Source organism: Dipteris shenzhenensis, chromosome 1, assembly GCF_047967505.1.
Source record: "Dipteris shenzhenensis isolate YYH24624 ecotype China chromosome 1, Dip_SZ_1.0, whole genome shotgun sequence".
NCBI lineage: Eukaryota > Viridiplantae > Streptophyta > Polypodiopsida > Gleicheniales > Dipteridaceae > Dipteris > Dipteris shenzhenensis.
The window spans coordinates 12526862-12553867 of NC_141596.1; the positions used below are offsets into that span (position 1 = coordinate 12526862).

The window sequence follows — 27006 nt, forward strand, 5'->3', positions numbered from 1 at the left end:
AAAGTAAAATCTAAGACACAAACACCATCAGACCCTTCTAGCTTGACCAAACTACATTGAAATTTCTTTTTTTAAACCGCTGTGTACCATGGCAATAACTCTTCCTCCTAATACAAAACATAACGAGTTTTAATATTTGACAAAATAAATTCCGATATGCAGCTCCTTTTCAAAAACTCAGATTGACAGTGTGTCAGACATGGAAAAATCTTTTGGGCATATAACAAAAACTCAAATGCCACAGATTTTCACAACTCCCAAGAGCTAATGTAGAGGATAAAGATGTCCATAAACTATCATCTAAAGACAACATCAATGACATAGAAAGCAATTGAGCCTTCGAGAACACCCTTCTGTTCTGCAGTCTGATCAATTTCGGATTGGAGCTTTGATAGCCGTACTAAGATGGACGGTTAGATTTTGATCTTCCCTCAGGCAAAAGGAGAGGTAGGTCTCATCATCCAAGTGATGCAGGGCAATATATCTAGATGAATCCAGGAACATGCCCAAACTCATCCTCCAAAAACACAACATAGTGCAGTCTCAAACTCATGATGCTGTGAGCATCCCTGAAATTTTTCAAACGTATTTTCAGGTAATTCATAGCTAAACTGGGGCACACAAGCTGGGCTTAACTGATGTCACAATTAAAGTAGGGCTATGCCCTTTGTGAGGATCCTTGGAAGTTCTTTAAAGGAATTTGTAGATACTTCAAAGCTAAATAGCCACATAAGCTGAGCTTCACTAATGTCAGAATATAAACACGACTACTTGTTGATCAGCTTGCCACTAAGAAGGACGATTTACCTCTTTCTCTGTTCCAGAGGCCAGCATCTTAAGAGAAATCAATTTTCTGTTAGGTTTAGTCAGCAAGCTAGGGCAGTTAAAGACAGAAGCCACTTCTAAATTCTAATATGGTACGCGACTAAGGTATGATTAGAGTCAACCCCTCAATGTAACGCATGGGCTGTTTCATAGATCCTCATGAGTCTCTGCTGGGTGGTATTACAAAGTCATTTATTTCATTCATCTTTGCACAAATCGAAGGCATGCTTTGTGACAAAAAAAGTCAAAGCTGATTGACCCATTTCTGGGTGGTTTTTTTGTTCATGCCATGCATTTGTATTTCCTCTGTGAGCTAGTTCTCGCGGGTTTTTTTCATACTTAAAAGAAATCTCTTTCTTGCAAAAAAAAAAAGAGGGACTTGAGCATTGCAGCATATTGCATTCAAGGTAATGGTGGGTTTATGTTACGTAGGTAGAAGAGGAGTCCCTATTGACAAAGCATTGTGATATCTCCCAAACAATCTGTTGAGGTAAAGTCCCTCCATAGTGTTGCTGTCCATGAATTGTTAAAGGAAACTTACGAAAACAGAGCATGTAAGAGAAGTTTAGAGCGAAATTTCAGAGTTTTTTCAAGAAAGCCCTCTCTTCTAAATTCGGGATCTCCACTCAAGGTAAGTGCTAATTTCTAGAGACAGTCTACTCAAGTACACTCAAGCTCATCTCTTGGGAAGAAGGCAGAATCAAAGCAAAGTGTTGGTTTATTTTGCACAAAACTTGCATAAGGGACATAGCCATGGGCAAGGGAACCAAGGGAAGTTATTTTTTCTTTTTGGCAGTCCTGTCTACTTCTATAGACTCAATCATTGTCAATCTTACTACACAGCAGATTTAGAGATCCAGATTGACAGAAGCGTTAGACGGAACTCAAAAGTTTTCCCTATGACACAAGTCCATCCAAGGAAGAGGAGCTTGATCTCAAGAGGAGTAAAAAATAATCTACCAACAGTTGGAGAGCAGCTCGCTTTTTGCATGAAGCCAGTGTTATCAGCTCTACAAAGCACTATGCAAATTGTGCAAGTGTCAGGCATCCGTTTCAAACAATTTCGGAAAGATTTCATTTTGTTTAATTATTGTGTCCACTTTTTGCAACATAGGTGATGTTTTAGGATGTCAGCAACTTCACCCAGCTGAGTGGATCACTCTAGGAACAAAAAGCACATGATAGGTCGAGAAACGTGCAAGTTATGTGCTGGTTTTTAGGGTTTTCAACAAATTTAAAGGCATTCTCAGATTTGATTCCAATTCGAAAGGTTTTTGGAGGGTCTCAAGGATCATGTCATTGCAGAGGTTCCCCAAGGTAAAGGGGTTGAAAGAAAGATGAGCAAAGAGAAAAGTCCATATAACTTTGTCAAGTTTTGAGCAGTTTGACCTGACCACCACATCAATTGTGTGCATTTTCCAGCACATTTGCAATAAGCACAGCATTTGAAGCTGTTTTGAATGCAATTTATTAGTCACATTCATTAAATTCTAGAATTCAGAGCTAGTTTGTGACATTTCTTGGCAAGTACACTTCACGGAGAAGCATTTGGTTTGAGGGTTTCAACACTTCATGTGCGCATTACAAAGGTATTGCCAGCTTTTAACATTCGAGACTGTTCTGCATACACTTTTGGGCACATTGTTGCTTTAGCACACATCCCAATGCAAAGGGAATTCTGAGATTTATGCCATTTCAGCAGTATTACTGCTCATATGCAGTAGATATAAAGCAGTTAGGGGTATACAGCATGTCGATGCACAGATTAGGCTTGGGGATTTTACCTCCATGTTTGCCAGACCAAGGGCACCAACAATGGGGGTGACATGGCTCTTGTACGACATGAAGCCATGGCTAGGAGACCACAACGAACCACACAGAATGACTGACATCTATGCTCTATCATGGGTTACATGCCGCTGCAGCACTGACTGTCACCGGAGCCTCTCTCTGCCAAGACCCTCTTTTCCATTCGCAACCGCCCGGTGGACTTAGTTCCTTAGACAACATACAGAGCATGAATAGGATCACCACAGTTCCCATCCTCTCCATAGGCTCAAATCCTTGTATTGGTGTTCCGTGTTTTTATTTGTCTTGGTTAGGTGCAAATGCTTGCTTAGACTCTCCATCCATTCAGCACATTGTATCTGGTTTTTCTTGTCTCATAGACCCTCGAGTCTTTCGAAGACTTTAATAAACTATCTCTCTCTCTCTCTCTCTCTCTCTCTCTCTCTCTCTCTCTCAGGGTTGTCTTTTCCGGACCCAACTTCACTATGAGACCCGCGATGCAGGCACGCTTGAGCAGAGGATATGCTTCATTGGCCAAACTAGAGAGGCAATGCTTCCACTCGCACTTTCAGGATCCACGGACCAAGGGGTTGTTTTTTGACTCCTTCGTCCGCCCAGCGGGGATGTACGGCAGCCCATGTTGGGGGCCAGACTTGTTGAATATAGAGTGGGCCCGTGTGGAGCGGCTATAGATTCTCGTGTTATCACGGATGATCCGAGGTAAGCCATCCGTTCCTCACCAGATCATTTAGGCTAAGTTTGGGTCACCCCCCTTACAGCTAGATGCTGCATTTCAGGTCATCAAGTATTTGTACCGAGTCAGGGAGTATGGGGATTACACCTCTGGGCGTAGCAGGATACCATGGCTAGCTCTGTCCACTTCTATGGCACTTGCAGCAGGTGGGGACCAGAGGTGCTGGTATGCACGCACAGCGAGATGGTTTGAGCGATTGGAGCTCCACATGGATAGACTACCTCCCTTCCAGTACAGCATGGATGCTCCGTTTTCTCCCCTCCTATCACACGAGGTCAACCAAGTTATCCGTGAGGATCTATTACAGCTACACATATTTTGGACCTGGTTGGGACCGAGTGAACTCCCAGTGAAGCTTAGCTTCTACAGAGATCACTTCTTACATATCACAGCAGAGGGTTTCATTGACCCACCAGGATACACGCAGATCTACTTACCCCCCTCACTGAGGATCTCTCTTGGACAGTTACGGGTCTCTTCACACAGACTTCGTATCGAGAGCGGCAGAGCAGAGCAACTACCCAAGGAGAGGCGCATATGCACATTGTGTGACATGCAGGAGGTTGAGATAGAGGAGCACTTCATCTTCCGATGTCCTATTTACTATGAGATCCGAGGGCGTTTCTATTGCCTCTTTAGAGATAGCTATGGGATTTTTGCCCGATTCCTCTCCTACCTAGACCAACGGTATTTAGTAGGATTCATTCATGAGGTACCCAGACACCGCGAGAGGATACTCCGAGCACAGAGACAGGAGTAAATTTTTTCCTTGGCTGATCCTTCTCAGAGCTCTATCACGGAGTTCTTTCAGCCAGATCACATGGACCTCCACGAGATGAGGCCTCGATGTGACCGTAACCCATAGCCTGTGACCCGATAGCTTAGATAGAGGATCGACACACAGATCACACTTGAGGACATCCCCTCCCTGTTTAGAGTCGGAGCCCGACCGATGCGGGTCGCAGTAGCCCTGGTTAGGCGTAGAGCTATAACTAGGATATGTGCCAAGACTGCACCTTTGAGTAGCCCACAGCACTCTATTCATGCCCCCATTGCCTCATCCACCTGCTGCTGATGATGATGAGGATGTTGATGATGATGCTGAGATCCCCACTGGAGACTATCGAGCCTGACCCTAGAGTCATCTAGACGTCTCGCTGAGAGCGGGGCCGACACATGGTATGCACGTATATCCACATGGTTTGCAAGACACGGGGTTCAGATGGACAAGCGTCCTCCGTTTCAGAACTATATGGATGCAACCCCTGAGTCGATCCCGCGAGATGAGATTAACCATATCATACGGTTAGATCTCCTCCAGCTCCACACGTCTCGGACTTCAGGGGGAAGATCAAGAGCTCCCCACCAAGACCCAGTTCTACCGCGACCATTTCCCGAGCGTCTCGGAGCGATTCATCATCAGACCTCAGTATCTCGACGACAGAGGATTGAGGATCACCATTGGATAGATGCAGGTTTCATCCCATCAGCTGAGGATTGAGACACGGAGAGCAGCATGTATACCAAGAGAGCAATGGATCTGCATGCTCTGCATGCTAGGAGTGATTGAGACAAAGGAGCACTTTCTCCTGCGCCTGCCCAACCTACTACGAGATCAGAGGGCCATACTATCAGGATGGGAGTGGCTTCAGCCCACTATTGCGATTGATCCACTTCCATGACTAGGTCTGCATTGGACTCTACCTGCTTGAGATGCACCGACATAGGGAGACCCTACTACGACAGATCAAAGAGCAACAGGAGGCGACCAGGCCACAGGATACAGTGGCTGACCAGACACTGGCTAACCAGACACAGCAGCAAGTCACAGATTTCTATGCATTTGAGTTAGCTCCAAGACACAATGGAGAGGAGGAGGAGCTAGCTAATATGCGGGCAAAATGGATTACTGAGAGAGGGTTGTAGAGGCCACTCGCGACACGGAGAGCAACCAGAGCACATCCTATTGAGGTCTGACCTATCATGGCTTTCCTCATAGGAGACCGCCCAAGACGAGGGGTCACTCTGAACATAGCTCAGAGGATTCAAAGATCGAGGAGACCACGTCTCCCTCCGCCACCACAGCATGAGACAGCCCGACAGATGCAGATCCGAGACATTTTCACCACCCATAGGCGAGCCATCATAGTATAGGCTTCAGATTCAGTATTTCACTGTAGTATACTGCTCAACAAGGATCTTAACATGCCCTTGCCCCAGCCCTTTGTGGGTTGTATGAGTTTTTACCTTTTGGTGTACTTTGCACTTTGTCCCATAGGCCTGCGAGGCCTCCCGCGGACATTAATCTCTCTCTCTCTCTCTCACTTCTAGACCAAGGTGATGATCTTCAACACTTCCAGACCCGCTATGCACCGAGAGCAGTTCCTCTTCGCTGGCGACCCTGTTGAGATAGTTGACTCTTACACATACTTGGGCGTTGTCTTCTCAGGCCCGATCTTCACAATGCGCCCGGCCATGTAGGCCAGGATCAGCCGGGGATACGCCGCTCTTGCCAAGCTGGAGCGACAGTGCTACCACTCCCACTTCCAGGACCCGCGGACCAAGTCTCTCCTTTTTTATTCTTTGGTCCGCCCAGCAGGCATGTACGGTAGCCCTTGGTGGGGAGTCGACCTTTCAGACACAGAGTGGGCTCGAGTCGAGCGCCTACAGATACTGATGTTTGCTCGGATGATCCGCAACAAACCATTGGTACCACACCAGATCATTCTAGCAGAGTTCGGCGCCTCACCCCTACAGCTTGATGCGGCTTTTCAGGCTATCACCTATCTCCACAGAATCAGGGATTTCAGCTCCTCCGCTGATGGTCGCCTCCGCCTACCTTGGCTAGCCCTATCCTCCTCTATGGCCTTATCCGTTGATGGGGACCAGCAATGCTGGTATAGTCGTCTTTCCAGTTGATTCACCCAACTGGGCCTCGACTTAGACCGATTGCCTCCTTTTCAGTATAGCCTCGACGCTCCACCATCTCCCCTCTCCCCCACTGACCAGGAGGTCAACCAGCTCATTTGAGCGGATCTGCTCCAGCTCCACACCTGGCGGATATGGTTTCTTCACTCCGAGCTTCCTGTGAAGCTCGACTTCTACCGCCGACACTGCCTCCAGATCTCACAGGAGGGCTTCATCACATCTCTGAGTTACACACAGCTTCATCTACCACATGCGCTCCGGATCACCCCGGTCAGTTTAGGGTCTCGTTACACCGATTACGGATCGAGAGCGGACGCGCAGAGGGTATCCCATGAGAGGACCGCCTTTGCCCACTTTGCGACTTGCAAGAGATCGAGTCGGAGGAGCACTTTGCTTTCAGATGTCCTATCTATTATGCCATTCGAGGCCATTACCACTGCCTCTTCCGCGACAGATTCTGCCCCCTCCCACACATGCTGCAGTTCCCGGATCAGCGATGCCTAGCCGCTTTCTTACATGAGATGACTCGCCACCGAGATACCTCTCTCCGAGCATGACGACACGAGCAGCACACACAGCGTGAGGACACCCAGCGGCCTATCTCTAATTTCTTCCAGTCACAGGATACCTCTCCTCAGTCTAGCCGACGACGCGGACGTGAGCGAGAGCCAGAGCCACGACAGCTGCGCCAGCGGACAGACTCACACATCCGGGTCCATGACATCTCGTCTCTGCTCTCTGCCCGTCCCACCGGGGTTACCGTTGCCCTCATCCACAGGGCCACCCGCCGCCCCCGACGACCGAGCTCGACTAGGCCGCGTGACGTCAGAGGCCAATCATCTATCGCAGGGTTTTTTCCGACCTCCCATTTGACGGCCCCTCTATGATTGGTCTCTGACGATCACCACCTGCACATATATACTGTATCTCCCCCCTCTACCCCATTTTTGGTGCCCCCCCTTCTTTTTTGTATCATCTGGAGGTAGACACACATTTTTTGTATCAGGACTAGACACACCGTCCTTCATAACCTCTTTTTTGTAGAAACGGTTGGCTGGCCCATTTTGAGACCGCCACCGTTATGCTCATTGTATCAGTTATCTTTAGTCTCATAGACCTTCACGGTCTCCCGAAGACTTTAATAAACTTTCTTTCTTTCTTTCTTTCTCTCTCTCTCTCTCTCTCTCTCTCTCTCTCTCTCTCTCTCTCTTTTAAACTGATGTATGGCTATTTACTCTTCCAAACTATCATGTAGGTATTCTAAATAATGTGTGGGTGACTTTTTGCACTCCTTGGAAGTTGCCATGTGCCCTCCCTAAGGCAGATGTACTAGAGGGTTTCTTGCTGTCCCATACACCTTTTGGTCTCTAGTGGACGTTAATAGACTCTCTCTCTCTCTCTCTCTCTCTCCCCCCTAGCAGCAACCAAACTAACCCTAACCTTGAGTTGGGCTAAACCCCCAACCCAACCCAAGGGTTAGGTTAAGCTAGGGGGTTCAACAGATAAGCAATTATGGACTGGCCTACCTCCAAGTCCCCCTCAGCTCCTTCAATCTCCATCAGGACTCGGTACTCTACAATTGCAGCCATGACACCCTCTCCATACGCACGGAATTACTGACAAGAAGGCTCAAAACGACCCATCCCTAGGCAATAAGATTAGACAGTGATGAGGCTGCTCAGCATGAGCACTTGCCTTCCACAGTGGGTGCATCCACTAGTGGTACAAATGTTCCTACTACCACTCAGGCCCTCTCTCCTACATCTTGGGTTGTCCAGGCTCAATTCCTTGCAGCATTCTCCTCCATGCTCCAGCAGGATACATCTTTGTAGTTGGGACAACAAATGATTGGTCAGCAGTCTCAGCAGATTGGCCAAGTTGTCGCACATGCATTACCGGACAAAGGCAAGCAGCCTATACCCCAGCATGGGGTCCAATCAGATCAGACAGCCGGAATGCATTCTCTACACCGCATCGAGGTTTTATGGCAAACGTTGCACGCACAGCAGGATTTCAGCCCAAGGGAACTCTTTCGATTACCATCTACAACCTCTTGTACCCTATTACATTGGATGTGTTACATCAAGTATTTTCCCCTTTTGGGCTTATTTGCAAGCACGAAACAGCTTGCAAGGTCGGGATATATATGACGGTGGCTGTACATTACACATTCAGCTGTTAGAACCAACAAAGATGTCATTCCTAGGATCATTCCACGCTAAATGTGGAGATACAAATGCCATAGAGCAGCCACCTGTTTTTGGAGCTATGATTACTAGAGGGGTGATGACACAGGCTAAGCAAGCCGATAAAAATAGCCACCCAACAACATCTGAGGAGAATGCACATGTGCGAATGTTGGTAATGCAGCCAATGCAGCCTAGCCATCCTATGCCGCTCACTAGTACACAGCCAAATCATGCTTTAAGCCAGTTACCATGCCTTTGTATGCAGGACACAAATCTGATTATTTCAAGGCGATTACAACTGCAAATATAAGTGGATTTTTTGGGGATAACCGCTCAAATAAAAGCAGCAGCCCACATGATGGAAACGAATATGGACAGCAAGGATGCTGTTGTATCAGTTTGCAGAACCGATACATTGCTCCAGACGATGCCCTAGCAGTTCAGCATACCAATGGAAGGAATACATGTATGCATGGTGATGGCAGAAGCCTACATAACAGTGACAATGAAGCAGGCCAAATGGTTGAAAAGATAGATGATGAGAAAAGCAATGTTGAGCAAATCTGTGATAGAAATCAAGATGCGGATGTTGACCAGCAAGGTAAGGATGTGGATGCACTTGCAGTAGACATGTCTAGGCATGCAAACTGAGGACAAAGTTTTTGAGGAGGAGGTGAGTATCCAGCGTTGTATGGTCTCCATTAAGGAAGAAAATATTGAAGACCACGGTGATGATAACAAAGGATGCCAAAGCAAATCTACTAAGAAGCAGATTATGCAGCAAGAGCAAGGTATGCATGACAGTTTAATCCCTGAAGCTGCATCACCACACATTCAGGAGCAGTACAGGAAAGATAGCCACATGAATAATGCCCTTCACTATTGCTCACTAAATGAGTATATCTGGGAGTTTTTCCTCCAATACTTAGCAGCCATAATGGGAATGAAGGCATTTCGCATGAGTGCTGTAAATGCAAGGGCAGCATGTCATAAATATTGCTGCCATGTATTGGCACTTTCAAAATTTGAGAACAAAGTTTTCAAAGGGCAATCAAAACTTGAGCTGCTCAACTTAAATGACATGTTTATGAAGCACACAATAGAGATGCATTCATCTGGGACTGAACTTAATGGTAGGAATGGAAACCAGGCCAAGCATGCAGATTTCTGGGATACTACCAGATGGCATACGTTCATGACTAGTAGGAATGGGACTGAACTTAATGGTAGGAATGGAAACCAGGCCAAGCATGCAGATTTCTGGGATACTACCAGATGGCATACATTCATGACTAGTAGGAATGACAAAAGCTGCATGTACATGATACAACCTCGAAATGACAGCCCAAATTATGAAGACAATGGACAGCACAAAGAAGATGGCTGTTATGGCAATGGACAGCAAAAGGAAGATGCCTGTTATGACACTTTTGAGAAGGTGTTTGATGGCAAGAAACCCTTGCACAACCATATTGGTCCAAACAGCAGCATGATAATGCAGATTTGCCAGATGATGGAAAAGATGCACATGGAAGTGCGATGGAAGGAGACCAAGGTAGAGCTACAGTTAATGGTAAGGCAAACTTGCCACAACACAAGTTGGGTATCGTACAGGACAAAGGCAATCAGCTTCTTTCTGAGAAGGGTGATCTCATATGACACGATGATGCTACATCCTTGTCTGTAGAGCATGAAGTTACACTCATGCATGTGGATTCTGTCGCGTCCCCACACAAGATGCAGGGTGGGCAGGCGGTAGACCAGCCAAATCCTTCCATCGTTGGGAAGCGTATTAGTGAGCAGCTCACTATGATCTCACCCATGGGAAATTTCAGCCAGAGACTTCCACCAGCGACTCTTCCAAGGGGTGATATCCTTGAGTTATGTGCAGAGGATATAAGCCCATCTTCGTTGCTGCCATTTGGCACATCCCAAACTCATGTTAATGTTTTTGGGAGAGCCTGTCCCTCTAGCACTCATCGTTCAGCTTTGCTTCAGCCCAATGCCTATGAGAGGATTTGGCAGACATGAGGCTCTACATAGAGTCTAGGCCACCTCAAATGCAGCCTGGACAGATTTTTGTGGAAGGATATTTCAGATTATATCCAATGGATGATGAGGGCAAGGTTCCTCATGATGGCATGCACCATGCCCACACTTGGTTGAAGTTGAGGGCTTTGTCTTGGAAGCCGTAGCTACACATGGGCAGCTTTCAAAGACCTCATGGGTGTCATGGTTAGAAGTAAATTACAGCGATACAGCCCAGAGCTGAAGGCCTTACAGGTGAGGACTGAAAATCCTTGGATGCTGAGTAAGCACAAGCACTGCTGGAAGTGTTAGAGCCTGAGTACAGCAGTTATAATGAGAATGATTTTCAGTTCCTAGCATATGGGCAGCTGAAAAATGCAATGCAACAACTCCTCAAAGCTGCCTTACAAGGTATATGGCAAAACAATGAATGCTTCCGACATGGGGAAAAGTGGGTGGCAAGGCATGGAGAGGTCCCCAAAATAGCTGTCTTGGGGAGAGCCAATCTGTATGTGCTTTTGAAGCTTCTTCATGACAAGTATGCTAGGTGGGATCAACACTTACATGACCCCGGTGGTGCCACAACTTATGGGGAGAAGGACTTATCTTATTTTTCCTTTTGACCCAGGTGGCATATGTTTCACCGTTTTGCAGCAGCAAGGAGCCTTTGTTTCCAGCCACCACTTGCAATTTTGAGGGCAAAATAATATTGAGCGGGGATGGTTGTAATGAAGGCCAAGATCAGGCCAAGTTAGTGAGGGTTAGGCCTCATTTGGCTTCAGGGATTTTTAGGCCTAGAGGGGGGCAAAAAGAAGATATAGTAGAGGGAGACTATATAAGTCCACCTCCACACCTCTGTACGCACTTTTTGATGTGACATCTAATCTTATCTACTCTCCCTCCTCCTTCCAGCTACCTACTGCCTACGCTCACACTCTCTCTCCTCCCTCTCACTATCTCTCTATCCCCTCATCCTTCTCTCTCTTCCTCTCTCCTTCCCCTTCTCCTCTCTTCTCGTCCCTTCCTTCTGCTATTCTCTCCCCATCTCCAAATCTGCCCCTTCCCCCTTCTCTACAAACTTAGGGCAGAGAGGTAGGCCAGTTTCCGATGTAACCATGGCGCCATGGATCACATACTCACACTCAAGAGTGTCATAGAGAAGGCCACAGCATGAAGTCATAGGGTCTATTATTGCTTTGTAAATTTCCGCAAAGCCTTTGACACAATACTAAGAGCCCGCCTTATTAGATGACTACAGGAGCTGGGTTACGAACTAGAGATCATATGGGCTGTTATGGCACTTTATGAATGGGTCTAGGCAGAGTCTGAACAGAAGCTGGATGGACAAAGGAGATCATGAGCACTATTGGGGTCAAACAAGGTTACCCATTATTACCAACCCTGTTTGTGGCCTCTGCATAGAGTGAGCTTGAGACCTTTATGGAGACTACCGGGGCTAGATGCTCTCTTGCTGCTTCCTTGATTTAGATCTTGTTATGTGGTGCTATTATCTTCTTTTGCAGGGGGTCTCCAGAGACCTCCTCAGACGGATCAGCTCCTGAATCCTGTTTGTAATATACTTTACAGTGTTGAGATCAACTGTAGATGATCATAGCTTTCATATGTCACTTTTCCTCAAGAAGAATGGCAGTCGTGTTTCCCAAATTCTGATCTCCGTTACCATTAAAATGCTAAATTCTGATCTTTTGTTACCATTGAAGTGCCAACTATTCCTGTGAAATCATATTCTTGCAGTTACATCAAGAGATCCTAGTTGCCGAATAGTGGACTGCGTCCTACATAGGTGCTCTTCCATCAATTTACTACTGTAGATCTTCAATCCAAAAGGTCACCACTTGTCAGATGTAGGTTTGAATAGTTCATCTTAGCACCAAATGTCTTGTAATGCTTATCCCAGCATTCCCTTGGAAACTTTGTAAGATCTACATTGCGTACATACTTGTGTGCAAGCACTCAACACATGATAGCCAGCGCCTTCTCATTCCTTGCCCCCAGAGCACAACCTTCTCAGATCCTCAATTCCTGCTTCTCTCATCCTGAGATGACATGCCATTCACCTTCATTTGGTGTGCCAGCTGTGAAAGTTCTCCTGGAGTATAGCAGCAGGCCCAAAAGCTGCTGGAACACTCTCCATATCCCCTCTCCCCTCTGATACCAGTTGTTGGTATCAGCTCACTCTTTATCTATTGCATACCTGAGGGCAGAAGTCAGGATATCGCAGCATGTGGCATAATCCTAGAAGAAAGTATGCAAAAGAAAGACATGAATGAAAGGAGCATGCAAATAACTTGCAACGTCATGGTAAAAACAGAGTTGTGGGATACATAACAGTGGTCAAAGATGAAAGCTTGCTTCTTTATTACAAACAAAGGTAACATATCCAGTCGGAGCTCAATCTTTAATTTATTTTCAATTCCACACAGCACAAAGAGGAAGAGTGAAGCTACTCATTATGCCCAGATATGCCACCCGTCAGACCTTTATATAGTGACACAATGTGGCATAATTTTCACGACAAATACAGCAAAATTCAAAAGGCAAAGCACCTATCATATTCTAAATTTCAAGAGCTTATGCAGCCTTCAAATACTTGAGACCATGGTATCAGCTCTCTGACCATTTTTTGAATAGAAAACGTCCCCCGTGAATCTTGAGCAGCGATCACAAGACCCTTGTCTTGAGCAAATGATCGCACCAATGCAGTGAAAAAACTCTCTCCAGAAGAGTCTCCCCTGTGTGATGCTGCATATTCCAACAATCTCTGTAACACGAAGTTCCCAAATGCTGGCAGGAAAAGTACGAAAAAATCAGGTCTCTACAAACAAATCCTTGTAAAACTTGAATGCAGGATGTGCTTTCAAAATACTGCACAGCATTCTAATAAAAGCCACCTACGATGTACAGCTAGCTTCGTCGCACAGGGTGTTAGCATCTCCCTGCAAATCTTTGCTACTTTATCGCGCTTTTGATATCCCTCTCGCAACATCAAGTTCAAATGCCTAGATCCCTGCAGTGCCACATTACATCTAAATAGACTTAGTCCAAAACCACCCTTGTTGATCATACAGCTATGCTATTTCAATGCATAATTTGACTCAATATTCTCCACTAGAATTTTAAAATCCACTATCTCTACATACATATGGGTGGACAGTGCAGGACAAGTGGAAAAGCAGAAGTAAATATGATTTGAAATAGAATTTTCTAAATTCCCAGTTGAAAATGCATAAGAAGAAGATTGGCATACACAGAAATGGCAACCCAAGGATTCTCCAGATAAACTATGCACAATCTCCCATGTTTAAGGTTGCTGAAACTAAAAAAGACGTGAACATAACGTAGACCAATGGACAGATTGCGATATAAGAGAAAAAAATATAAAGTGGGTAAAAGGGCTACACGCTACCAGAATCGATCCTCAGGACCAAGCGCGCCACATTGAAAGTCGATTGAGCTCACCGTTTTGTCAAAGGCCATGCTGACCACGTCATCTGAAGATTTGAGGGGAGGCAAAACGTAGCCTGGAAGCGGGTCCTCTTGCCTGAGCATGCTGCGTAATCCCCCACCATCAACTCCCTTTGGAGGCACGTAATCATTCGCTCCGCCAATAGATGTAATGCCTGCTCTACCATAGAGACATGGGACTTGTATTCCTTTCTGGGCCTTGGTTGCATTCTGATTGTTATTCGTTGCAGTACGAGGAGGGTTATCAAGATACCCATCGATCACTTGCCGGCAATAGGGACATCGAACGCCTTTGTCAGCCTACATGATTAACATCCACGGTTAAGATACGGCCAGACCTTCAAATTGCGAAATCGCACAGCACACACAAGGTAGCATGCGTACAACCAATCTCCTCATGCTGAGTGGCTATACTGAAAGAGTGTATTTACGTCGTAAGAAAAAAAGCCCAAGCTGTCGAAAGGATTGCGAAGATAGTATTTAGAAGTGTGTGGGAGGCCTCTCAGTAATAAAGGGAATGACGCCAAGAAGATTCTGGTACTTTATTATCTTATTCTGCGAGGCCATCTTCATACCATGTAGCGGAGGAGTAAACTGTACCGATGCAACGGAAGCCTGTAGTTGAGAATTTTACCTTATACACATTCGCTACACGAATTTTTTGTACGCACGCAGCACAAGCTTTATGTGCACAGGGACTAAAATACACATCGCAGGCCCTCTCTTCTCCGAAACAGATTATACACAAATCATCGTCCTGACTTGATTGTCCCAATGCTGCACCGCTTTCCTTGTCGGAAGAAAAGGCTCCGTCTCCTTGCGTTCCCATTACAGCTGTTCGTTACAGAACAGTTGCCAAATCGCCTCGATGACAAAGAGAGACTGCAATCTTGCGTTCAAGATGACACGATGAAGCCGATGTATGTTTTACGTCATCCAGCTCGCCTGCGAAGTCCAAGAGCTTTAGGAGACGAAAAGCCACGATGACGCCAGAGAGAGAGAGTTCTCTAAGGACCAATTAGCATGGAACATTTCGACCGTTTGCCGAGCAATGGGAAGCCTAGAACGACCGCAGCTCTGCGCAGGCGCCGCAAAAAGGCGGGAAGCATTCGGCACAAAATGAGAGTGCAGCAATCAATGTGTGATTCCAAACATCTCGAACGTGTGATACGCAATGCAATGCATCTCCCAGACTCCCACCTCGTACCAGGCAAAATCACTGCTCCAGAGCAATCTGACGGTCCTTTCCTAACTAAACAAGAGCTGATAGAAACTCCCACCAGGTTGCATGAGAAGTAAACGGTACACTGACAGAAGATTCTCCAATCAGCACAGGCACTGCCACAAATTCCGTCACTCTAGCAGGATACATTTCGCATAATTGCATTTGCAGGCTTTGCATGATCGTTGTACCGGGAACGGAACCTCAAACTTGGCGAAAAAACCTTTTGAAACCCCTTAAAGCAATGTCAGCACGGATTGGTCCGCTAAACGCGTGGACAAGGATGTTGCGGCCTCCTATCTCCCCTAACGTTTCGGGCTCCTATCTCCCCTATTTCGTCCAAAAGATCATGAATAAGACGTGCTAAACAAATTCGTTGCTGCTGCCTGCATCTCGAGCATCCTACCTCCTGCTGTCTTCGACAAAGTAGAGCAAGTCCGTCGCCCCTGCAGCGAAAATTCGACCAGAAGATGCACCAAACACAATCGGTACTGATCGGAACTGCGAGGGAGTACTGATGCGTCTTCCCGTTAAACAAGAATCATCGGATGTCTTAAAGATCAAGACTGGGAATGACGCAGGAACAAAAAGAGGAGCAGCAGAAAATGTTTGACGGAAAACACAACAGAATGATTGAGACAAGGGAAGGTTTGTGACGGCAGACAGAAGCAAAATGATCGGAGATTGATGAGAATGATCGGATTTCGTCAAAAGAAACACAGGAATGATGAGTATTTTGACGGAAAAGTAACAAAATCAGAAGAAACTCACACAAGCATCATGCATCGTTGTAATTCATCTTTAATCCATCTCCTAATCCTGCTTAATCCAGTTTAGACTTAAACCTCTACCAATGGAGGGAAAGGGCACCACCAAAGAAGGCACTCATCTCATCTCATCCCTTTCCCAAGCTTCAAAAGAGTGTCTCCAAACACTCCCTCGGCCAATGCTCGCCTGCCTCTGCTGACTGACACCTCTGGACAATGCCGACTTGCTTGCATTGTTTAGCGACCAGAACAAGGACTCTAGCACTTTCTCAAACTCCGCGGCTCTCTACAAGCCCTACCTCCGCTATTGATGTCCTATCGACTTACCTCTCTGGGCATGGTACCGACTTGTCGGCCAAACATTTTCATACAATGCTTAACATACTCAATTCTCAAGGCTATTGCTATCATTACAGTGCTCTTTGTGGGTAACCTTATTTCTAATGTCTCGTGTACGAGATCTCACCAAATCTCATTATCCTACTTCTTTGTGTCTAATGACTCATGTAGAAGATCTCACAATCACTAAATTGCATTATCCTACTCTTTATCTCATCTTCAATCAAGGGCTAAACACTTGTAGAGACAACGACTTTAGATCTAACAATGATCATGATAATATTGCTTTAAAGTGTCCCACAAGATTGCTATTTTGTGTTGACTGAATTGCTCACCTCTTCAATCAAATTCCATTTCTATAGTGGGTTGCAAATAGTTGAGTTACTCATACATAGGGGACCTCACACATGCCCTTCAATCAAATTCACTAATCCAAGTCCATCACCATCAACCTTATCTTATAGTTGTGTAAAAATATATTCCTATTCAAATCAAGTGACTTTTGTCTCCTCAAACCGATCTTATCTTCTCCACCCACTTATAAACCCCCCAAGCTTTTGATTTCTACCTTATCTTATACACCCACTTATAAACCCCTTCTTACCTCAGTAGTTACAAGACCTTATAAAACGGCTGTGCATACTCAACAAAAAATAAATAAACCCTTGAAAAAAAAGAAGAAAGATTATGATAACTAAGCCATCCAAGAAATTGCATGTCTCAAGTTGTATTTGCAAATTGCAATGCATGACTTGATTGCTTGTAATATTTTGGGAAACTAGTTATGTTAAGTGCATCAAATCAAGTTGGTTAATTTACATGTAACAAAGTCACACATGCAAAGTATGCCTTATTTCTTCATTCAAACGTGCTTTATTCCAAATGTTCAATTCTTCTCAAAATGATCACTTTCAATTCTTTCCCAAGCCCTAACTAGCTCAACAAAATATAGCAAATTCCTTCTACATCCTTCCCTCTTATCTAGACTCACCCAAATGCTTAGTAGGAGCTTTATTTTTCAGATTTCATGCCCCTCCTCCCCCCTTCCCCACTCATAACCTTCCTAGGAAAGAAACATTCCCTCAAAAAATGGGTAGTGATTGCAAGGGTGATACATGATTCACAAAACCTAGAAAAACCCACACTGGATGTCTCATGAATTTGCATGTAGTGCACTAATTGCTCATCTATGTAACAACACTTCACATGGGACTTTTCATAGCATATGAAGGCAAATATTTCCTCAATAGTTTGCCATTTGGAAATCCCACTAGGGAGCCTAATGCCGAGGACCAGAAACATATGGCTGCATAACAAGCACCCAATTCCACTATCAAAGTTAGGCTAATATCAATTATTATACCAAACATCACAAGGCGAGAGGGGTAGGGGTTCACTGAGTACATATAGTACATGCAAAGCAAGCATGTTTGACTAAGGATGAATACCTTAGCTAGCAAAAACTATATCCTAATATAAGTCATAAGAACATAAATCATAGGAATAGTTCAAATATCATAGCTATGCCAAGCACATAGTGACAATTTTAATTTGCTTAATCCTATAATATTCATTTGTGTCCCAATTTGTGGTGTATTAACATCATATATTTTGTGCTTGAGATTAATTGCCAGTTTTCCCAATTTGAAGGTTATGTTTTTTGTGTCCTTGTTAGCATTATAAATGTGCATAAAATGTTGAAATGCTCTTTTCATGTCATTGCTTCATAATCCACAACCGTCATGTCATAGCATTAAAATGCATTTAAAATACCCCAACGCTATAAACTTTATGTACTTTTACATATATTTTCAATGTGTATTTGTAAGTATAAATGTTCAAGTGCTAAATTTAAGCATCCCCTTAATAAGTTCACATAAAGTAGTCATATTGGATAAGAATTTATTTTATCACTCATGCATCTCTTTTGAATGTAACACTGCACACAATGTAAAAATTCCCCTTCTTTTCTCAAATGTGCTATTAAACATGTTTTTAGTGAGAGACATACATTTTTACAATTAAAAAGTAGCTTTGAAGCAACAACTTTGCAAACATTGGCCTGTAAAAAGTTTCATTATGAATGGCTATTAATAAACTTAGTCTCTCCAATTTAAATTCAATGGAGAAAAGAGGGGTCTGTGGATGGTGATACATAGGGGAGGTACAATTGACTAGTACAAAAGTTATTTTGATATCTATGTGGCACCATAGGGGAAGGGAGAGATGAAAAGGGGAGATATCACTCACTAGGAGTATGGAATGAGAGCGGCACAATTAGTCAAGCACTATTTACTCATATGTTTGAGGGAGGGAGGTGAAAGGGATTATACCACCACAAACGCATAAACCCTTGTATGAAACATATATATGATTTGCTCCAAAAACAAAAGGATATATATGTATATATATATGATGGTCAAGACCTCCTTACTTGTTTATCATTGTCAATCTTGCAAATCATTATGCATTCGAGGAGGTGGGGCTTGTTAGAAATAATACTTGAAAAATACTGGCAAATACACCAAAAATGGTTGGGCACGTTTTAGCCAAGCACTTTCCAGGCCTTATATTTTGATAGACTAGTGGGTAATTTGGGGTGGATTTAAGGAGTACCCTTCTATGGTAACTTGTAAGAAGATTCCATTAATTTCCAAAGGATGACTACATCCTTAGATGCTAAATATTATGCATTTATGTCAACTAGTTACTAGTGGTGGATCTTAGAGTACAAGACAAAACTCACAACAAAAAAGTGGCACTTAGATGTTGGTGGGAACGTGTTATCAACAAAAATTTCCAATCAAATCTAGGCCAGCAAATGATATCACCTAGGCCTAGGGGTTATGTGCTGTCCTAGATTTGTGAGAGGGGCATGAGATATGTACTAGGCAAAAAATTGCATCAAATCAAACTATATGCATAGTGTGTTGTCTTTGATAAGATGCAATGAAAGTGGTTTATTTCCCTAGTTGAGGTGGAACGAATATGATTGTGATAACCCCTCCCATGAGAAATATTATCTGCATGAAAGTAATAAGGTGGTCCATGGACATTTAGGAGTCTTCACCCTCCGAGTGTTTGGTCTAGGAGAAAATAACTTGTTATCAAACGAAGAAGGTGACACTGATTATATGCTTGATAACAAGTCCCCAATAAATAGTGGCTAATATCAAGGAATAGTGGTTAATATCAACAAAGAAGAGTGTTTAGAGATAGTAAGAGAAAGAGAAGAGTTAAATAAAATGAAAATGAAGCTGAAGCTTTTAAAGAACAAGAAGCACAAAAAGGCTTTGAGTTAATAATTGATGTGAGGCTTCGAGAGTGATTGCTCACTTGAAGCTCACTATTGCCCAGTGCTACACGTTGTTGTGCTTAGTTGAGAGAGAGAGAGAGAGAGAGAGAGAGAGAGAGAGAGAGAGAGAGAGAGAGAGGGGGGAGGGGAGGGGGGAAGGGAGGGAGGGAGGGGCGGGGGAGGGGGGGGGAGAGAGAGAGAGAGAGAGAGAGAGAGAGAGAGAGAGAGAGGGAGGGATATTGGAATCAACTCGATTCTAACTGGGGGTAGAAACAGAATGAAGAGAAAAACTCTAAAGATTTAAACTATTTGAGATATTTCTCTCTCCTACTCATCCCAGTATATCTATCATGATGTTATGTAGGCCAAAGAGATCAACACGTCTCGACAGACGCCTTTGATGTTGTGCAATGATGGCCCAAATCTATTCATGGAAAGGGCACTTGGGGGGTGGCCTGGGTAGTCGAGGATGCCGTGCCTGACTGAGTGCAAGGGCTCTATCCAACATGACCTTGCTGAAGAGGATGGTGGTTGCTGGCGACTAAGGGGTGTCAATGCAGAGGTTGCAAGTGGTGTAGGTGGCATGATATCAGGTGGAGGGACTATTCTGAAAAAATAAGCGACAGATCTTTGGTTGGATGGAGCGGGTTTGACAGAGATTCGATTCCTCAAGATGGCAAATCCGTGAATCTCTAGCGGGACTAGATTAGACATCTCTAGTCCTCAAACTCCATAACTTGATGCAAAGGCCCAAAACCCTCTCTAAACAAGCAATGATACCTTCCCCGGAGATCATAGTAAGCGGTGCATCTACATATGCAATGCTCCTCTATCTCAAGCTCTCTCCCACAAAGCTAGCATATCGGCTGCTCTACATCCACACGTGTCCATCTACCAGTCTCTACTTGTAGCTAGTGCAATGAGGTCTATAGTTGGCTGCTCGTATGCTGTGTGGAGGGGGGTATCCATGTAGCTCGTCCGTATGATGAACCCATCCGCTGAGGTGTGTAAGACATGACTATGACAGTGCAACATCTTTGTCCTTGGAGGGAATGGAGCTGACCCATGTTCTCTCAATATGTCCATCCTCGTCACCCAGTTCAACTAAACAGATGAGACGCAGGGTGGGGCAATCCAAGCTGTAATCAAAAGGGGGGAGTTTATCAATTTGCATGCTATACAGGCTCAACCATATGCTCATGTGGGAGAACCAACACTCATCCTCCCCTTTATCTGTTACCAACTCTCTAGAGGATGTAAGTGCCAAACGGGGGTACCATTGTTGGGGGAGCTCCCAAATTCTTTGTAAGATGTCACAGCCTGAAAAAGTACTTCTACTACCATTGGTGCTGCTCCCACAATCTCATGTGGGACCGATCCTTTACTTCGAATCATGCGCGATATCATCATAACTAGAGGTCTCTCCATACTAGAGGTCCGTGCTGCAGTGTCTAAGAAATGACTATGATATTGCAACATCTTTGTCCTTGGAGGGAATGGAGCTGACCCATGTTCTCTCAATATGTCCATCCTCGTCACTCGGTTCAACTGAACAGATGAGACCTAGGGTGGAGCAATCCAAGCTGTAATCAAAAGGGGGGAGTTTATCAATTTGCATGCTATACAGGCTCAACCATATGCTCATGTGGGAGAACCAACACTCATCCTTCCCTTTATCTGCTGCCAACTCTCTAGAGGATGTAAGTGCCAAACGGGGGTACCGTTGTTGGGGGAGCTCCTAAATTCTTTGTAAGATGTTACAACCTGAAAAAGTACTTCTACTACCACTGGTGCTGCTCCCAACTCAGCTCTGACAATCTCATGTGGGACCGATCCTTTACTTCGAATCATACGTGATATCATCATAACTAGAGGTCTCTCCATACTATCCCATCCATCAATCTGGTCTAGCCTATTCCTTAAGATCCTACTCTCTGGTATGGTAAAGACTTGGTCCCCAAACTGTTGCTGCATATAAGAGTGTGGGTGTCACCATAGTATCAGAGAGCCATAATTTGGTGCATGGCTCCTGAAACTGAATATGAATACATTGTCTCTCCAATGCCCCCAAAGTTGTATATGCTTGTGTCATCATGGCCTCTGATGCCCCTCTCAGTGAGAACCTTGACCCTATGAAGGTAACCCCAAGATAAACATACTCCTGGACCAACTCAATCGCCTCTCCTCCGAGGGTGAAATTGCAATCAAATCTGGTGATCCATGCTGCCGAGTTGTTGAACACCACAAGATTGGTTTTCCCAAGTTTCATCATGAGGTATCTGACTCATAGAATGTTGATTGTCTGTTCCCTATCATTGCATTAAAATCTCCCACTAGCAGGATGTCCCCCATGTGTGCATAGCTCATAATATCCTCCCACTAGAAGGATGTCCCCCATGTGTGTATAGCTCATAATATTTTCATACAAAGGGGCATATGGTGATCCATCACATGAAGTGAAACCAGAATATGCAGGTGGGAAATAACATACGGCTCTGCACAAGTCCCTCGATCTACCAGTCTCAACCTGTATCTTGCCTCTGCATCTCTGTGTACCACATGTACGCGGCATCCCTCAAACTCCGTAACTTGACGGAAAGGCCCAAAACCCTCTCTGAACAAGCAATGATACCTCCCTCGGATATCATAGTAAACGGTGCATCTGCATATGCAATGCTTCTCTGCTGTCTCAGGTTCTCTCCCACAAAGCTGGAATATGCATTGCTCTACATCCACATGTGTCCATCTGTCAGTCTCTACTTGTAGTAGTTGGTGTAATGAGGTCTGTAGTTGTTCGATGGCCACTGGTATGCCATGTGGAAGGGGGTATCCATGTAGCTCGACTGTATGATGAACCCATCCCCGTTGTAGTGTCTAAGAAATGGCTATGATCTTTGTCCTTGGAGGGAATGGAGCTAAGCCATGTTCTCTCAATATCTCCATCCTCGTCACCCGGTTCAACTGAACAGATGAGACCCAGGGTGGGGCAATCCAAGTTGTAATCAAAAGGGGGAAGTTTATCAATTTGCATGCTATACAGGCTCAACCATATGCTCATGTGGGAGAACCAACACTCATCCTCCCCTTTATTTGCTCCAACTCTCTAGAGGATGTAAGTGCCAAATGGGGGTACCGTTGTTGGGGGAGCTCCCAAATTCTTTGTAAGATGTCACAACCTGAAAAAGTACTTCTACTACCACTGGTGCTGCTCCCAACTCAGATCTGACAATCTCATGTGGGACCAATCCTTTACTTCAAATCATGTGCGATACCATCATAACTAGAGGTCTCTCCATACTATCCCATCCATCAATCTAGTCTAGCCTATTCCTTACGATCCTATTCTCTGGTATGGTAAAGACTTGGTCCCCAAACTGTTGCTCCATATAAGAGTGTGGGTGTCACCATAGTATCAGAGAGCCATAATTTGGTTCATGGCTCCTGAAACTGAATATGCGTACATTGTCTCTCCAATGCCCCCAAAGTTGTATATGCTTGTGTCATCATGGCCTCTGATGCCCCTCTCAGTGAGAACCTTGACCCTGTGAAGGTAATCCCAAGATAAACATACTCCCAGAGCAACTCAATCGCCTCTCCTCCGAGGGTGAAACTACAATCAAATCTAGTGATCCATGATGCCGAGATGTTGAACACTATAACCTTGGTTTTCCCAAGGTTCATCATGAGGTTTCCGACTCATAGAATGCTGATTGTCTGTTCCCTATCCTTGCATTAAAATATCCCACAAGTAGGATGTCCCCCATGTGTGCATAGCTCATAATATCCTCATACAAAGGGGCATATGGTGATCCATCACGTGAAGCAAAACCAGAATATGCAGGCGGGAAATAACATACGGCTATGTACAAGTCCCTTGGTCTACTAGTTTCAACCTTGACCCACACTCTGCATCTCTGTGTACCACATGTATGGAATCCCTGCCCTCTCAAAAGAATATCCCTACGCCACATGATCCTCTGGTGCCTCCTGGTTTCCATGGGTAGGGTCGGTACACGGTCTCCCATCTGTATGCTTTGCACATCCGGTAACTTACTCCCCTTGCATTGGTGAGTCTCTGTGTACATAGCAATGTCCTTTCCCCTAAAGGTGTCCTCAAAGTAACCCGCATCAAGCCTAAGTGATCCATTACAGTTCCATATTGTCATCTTCAAGGTCTCATAGGCCATAATCCGCCACAAAGGTCGACGATTAGCTATGATGACCTTATCATCTTTGTACATCACCCATTTCTCCTCTTTCCTTGCTTCATGCACCCCGGGCATACTTTCTTTCATGTGCACTACTTGTGCTGGAGTGAGGTCATCATCTAAGTAGATTTTCTCACCTTTTAGGGCTCTCCTCTTTGCAAAGAAATCCTCTCCATAGATTCAAGCTTGACCATCATCACTCTAGCACGAGTATCACTCTTTGCACCCATTCACCATGCATCAGCAATAGGTATATCTTTCGCATTCATTTTCTCGCTTTATTCCTTGGCATCTTCGTGGGGACTACATTTCTCCACCCATCCCACAACCCACACCCTCAAGGCACGTGCCCAACTTCTAGCTTCCTCTTCAAGAGTGGCATTCATCAACTCCACTTTGATTTCTCTTTGGCATTCTCTTCTACCTTTGTTTGAGCCTTCTTGGCCACATGGCAAAGCTTTTTATTTCCTTTTCTACATGTATTTTCAGCCCCTCAATTTCTTTTTTAACCTCTTGGGGCAAAGTCTCATGTGCTCCCACTTTTTGTTTTCTAAGGGCCTCAAGCTTTGCCTATCCCAATTAAAGTGCATCCTTCAATTTCTTGATTTCTTTATCCCGATCCTTCAAGCACATATCCAAGTGGCTTTTATGCATTGCCATTTTGGCCTCAATGTCTTCTTGCATTCCTTTTTGCATTTCCCCTCTCAATTTTATCAATTCCTTTTCCATAGTCGCTTGCAATAGGCGTTTTGTCATGGCTTCCATGACATCACATTCAGCCAGTAAGTATGTTGAAAACTCCTCTTTCAAATTGGCATACATGTCTTTCATCCACTCATCTTTGAGTTTGCACATCTCCTCATATGTTTTCTGCTCTAAATTAGCTTGCATTTTCTTTCCATTTTTTGCCTACACGAGGCGTACTTCGGCCCAAATCAATGCATGCATTTCACTATATAGTGTATCTTGGCATGTCTTGGCACCTTTTTTCACCCTCTTCATTGATATGGGGTTAGGTATTTCTCTTTATCTCCTCTTGATATAGCAAGTAGACTGAGGAAGTTTTATAGGTGAGCCAAACTGTTCCTTCAGTTTTTTCCCTTTGATAGAGGAATTTATTACTACTTGTGCATCTAAAAGTTTCTCAGGGCTCTTCTCAGATTTGCCATCTCAAGACAACAACAGCAACAACACATCCTAAGTGAGTCAAATAGAGACTTTGAATGGAATCCCTGAACAATGACAATCTTCTAGTTCCTCATGACTCCACAGTCCCCCATAGGTTCGTGAATTGATCCCCACTGCAGCTTTATAGTTCTTGATTCAAAGGCAGCCTAAACCTTAGAGATGGCAACATGAACCTTAGCAATGGGGATAGGGCAATGATGATGACAACGTGAAGTGATATGGCAATGATGGCGATGGCCGCCTCGATGAAACCCTGAAAGACATACCAACAAAACAACTCCTCACAGTAGCTCCTCAAGCTTCACGGCAGCTCCTCGAGCTTCATGGTAGCACCTCAGCCTAGATCTATGTGAGATTGAAGACAGCTCCCTCAAGATCTTGGCCAAAACAAGAAGATCCGAATCTCAAACGAGAGAGAGAGAGAGAGAGAGAGTCTTGCACTCATGAGAGTTTGTGCATAGTTGACACAAGGTTGAGTTGTTTGTAACAATCATGGGCTATAAGCGCTTTTCTTAATATAACTTAGCATTTCTATCCAATATGTTTCCATTGTGTCTCCATTCATTCATGTACAACCACAAGTTCTCTTTGTCAGTAAAGCATCTTCATATGCTGCTTGCATCATGTTGTAGCATTTTAAGTTAACGCTTGTGCCATTTTAAATGAATTTCCTTCCCTACAAGTAGTAGCACATAGTCTAGGTTGCATTAAGGTTAGACTAACCTGAATTCCAAGTAGAGGGATATTGATTATAAAACCGTCAATGTTTGGCAATCACAATATGTGAACATTAAGATAAAACCATCAATGTTTGCCAATCACAATATGTGACTATTGCAAAAACAATAATGAAAGACAACTCAGAAACAAGAGAGAGTGAGCATATTGGACCAGGATTGGTCCAAGACACACACTTGGATATGAGTGTGGGAATGCAAGGAGGCTAGAGAACCCAAGACTTCTAGAGAATCCCCGTTTGACAAGTCCCTTCGTAGTAAGAAAAAGGATCCTTCGATGGCATCGCGGCTATGCATAAAAATGAAGTTCTAGGTTTTCAAAGGGGCTAATGATGAGGACCCATAAAACCAGCTACAAAGCTTCTTTTGACTCTATTCCATCAATGGGTGCATTTATTGAGGAGAACTTCATAAATTGTTTCCCTTGCACATTGGGTAAGACGGAACTGGTTTCCAATTAGTTATTTCTAGGACTAGGAATAGATGAAGGAATCTTTCCTTACATGCTTCCACCAAGATTCATTAGTTTCATTATCTTTTATCATATATTTCTAAAGGACTTTACCAAAGTAGCATCTCCATTGTAAGAACTCACAAAGAAGGAGGTGAAGTTTTAGTCTTGCTACTACAACATCCACGGCATTAAAGGACCATTCTACAATGACACCCATGCTTTGATAATGGAGGTGGGATATAATATTTCATGTGCATATTGATGCCTTTTCTTTTCCATAGGTATTATTCTATCCCAACTCGATGGCCCACTTGACTGCAACTACAACACTACATAACTTGAGGCACTAGGGATGGTAGATTGTGTGCAAAATTTTCCCCACTATTTACTCAAAAGACCCTTTATAATTTTTGTTGACCAATAGACGTTATTGTATCTAATTAACAAAATGGTCATCTGAGGGAGGTTAGTTTGTGGATATTACCATAATAGGAGTTTAATTTTGGATTGTGCATAAGGCAAGAAAATCCGATGTTAAAGCGGACTGCCTTTTTTGACTCCCAACATCAGGAGAACATCGAGGAGTCTCCATCAAGCTACTTGATGCCCATTTATTTTAAAATACAAAGAGATTCTATAGTACTTACCTAAATTTATGTTTCTAGAAGGCATCCCCAAGAAGGTAAGTGTGAGAACTAGCATTATGGGCATGGTAGTACAACCTAATTGGGGGATAGATTTACAAGCAAGGCATGGATGGAGCATTCCATCCATGGATGCTGCCCCCACTAGTGATAT

At 44.3% G+C, this 27006-nt stretch overlaps 1 protein-coding gene across 2 annotated transcripts in view; it reads right to left on the reverse strand.

The window, feature by feature from the left end:
• Positions 1-15250, reverse strand: part of LOC147905396 (uncharacterized) — an 81708-nt gene extending 66458 nt beyond the window's left edge. For both annotated transcript variants that reach the window (XM_087371679.1, XM_087371631.1), the window contains exons 1-4: positions 14633-15250; positions 13993-14298; positions 13429-13540; positions 13151-13317 (exon numbers count right to left, since the gene is read on the reverse strand). In XM_087371679.1, the coding sequence (XP_087227805.1) occupies positions 13151-13317; positions 13429-13540; positions 13993-14298; positions 14633-14827 (780 nt within the window). In that variant the 5' untranslated portion in view covers positions 14828-15250. The remainder of the gene's footprint in view (positions 1-13150; positions 13318-13428; positions 13541-13992; positions 14299-14632) is intronic.
• Positions 15251-27006: the final 11756 nt, after the last annotated feature.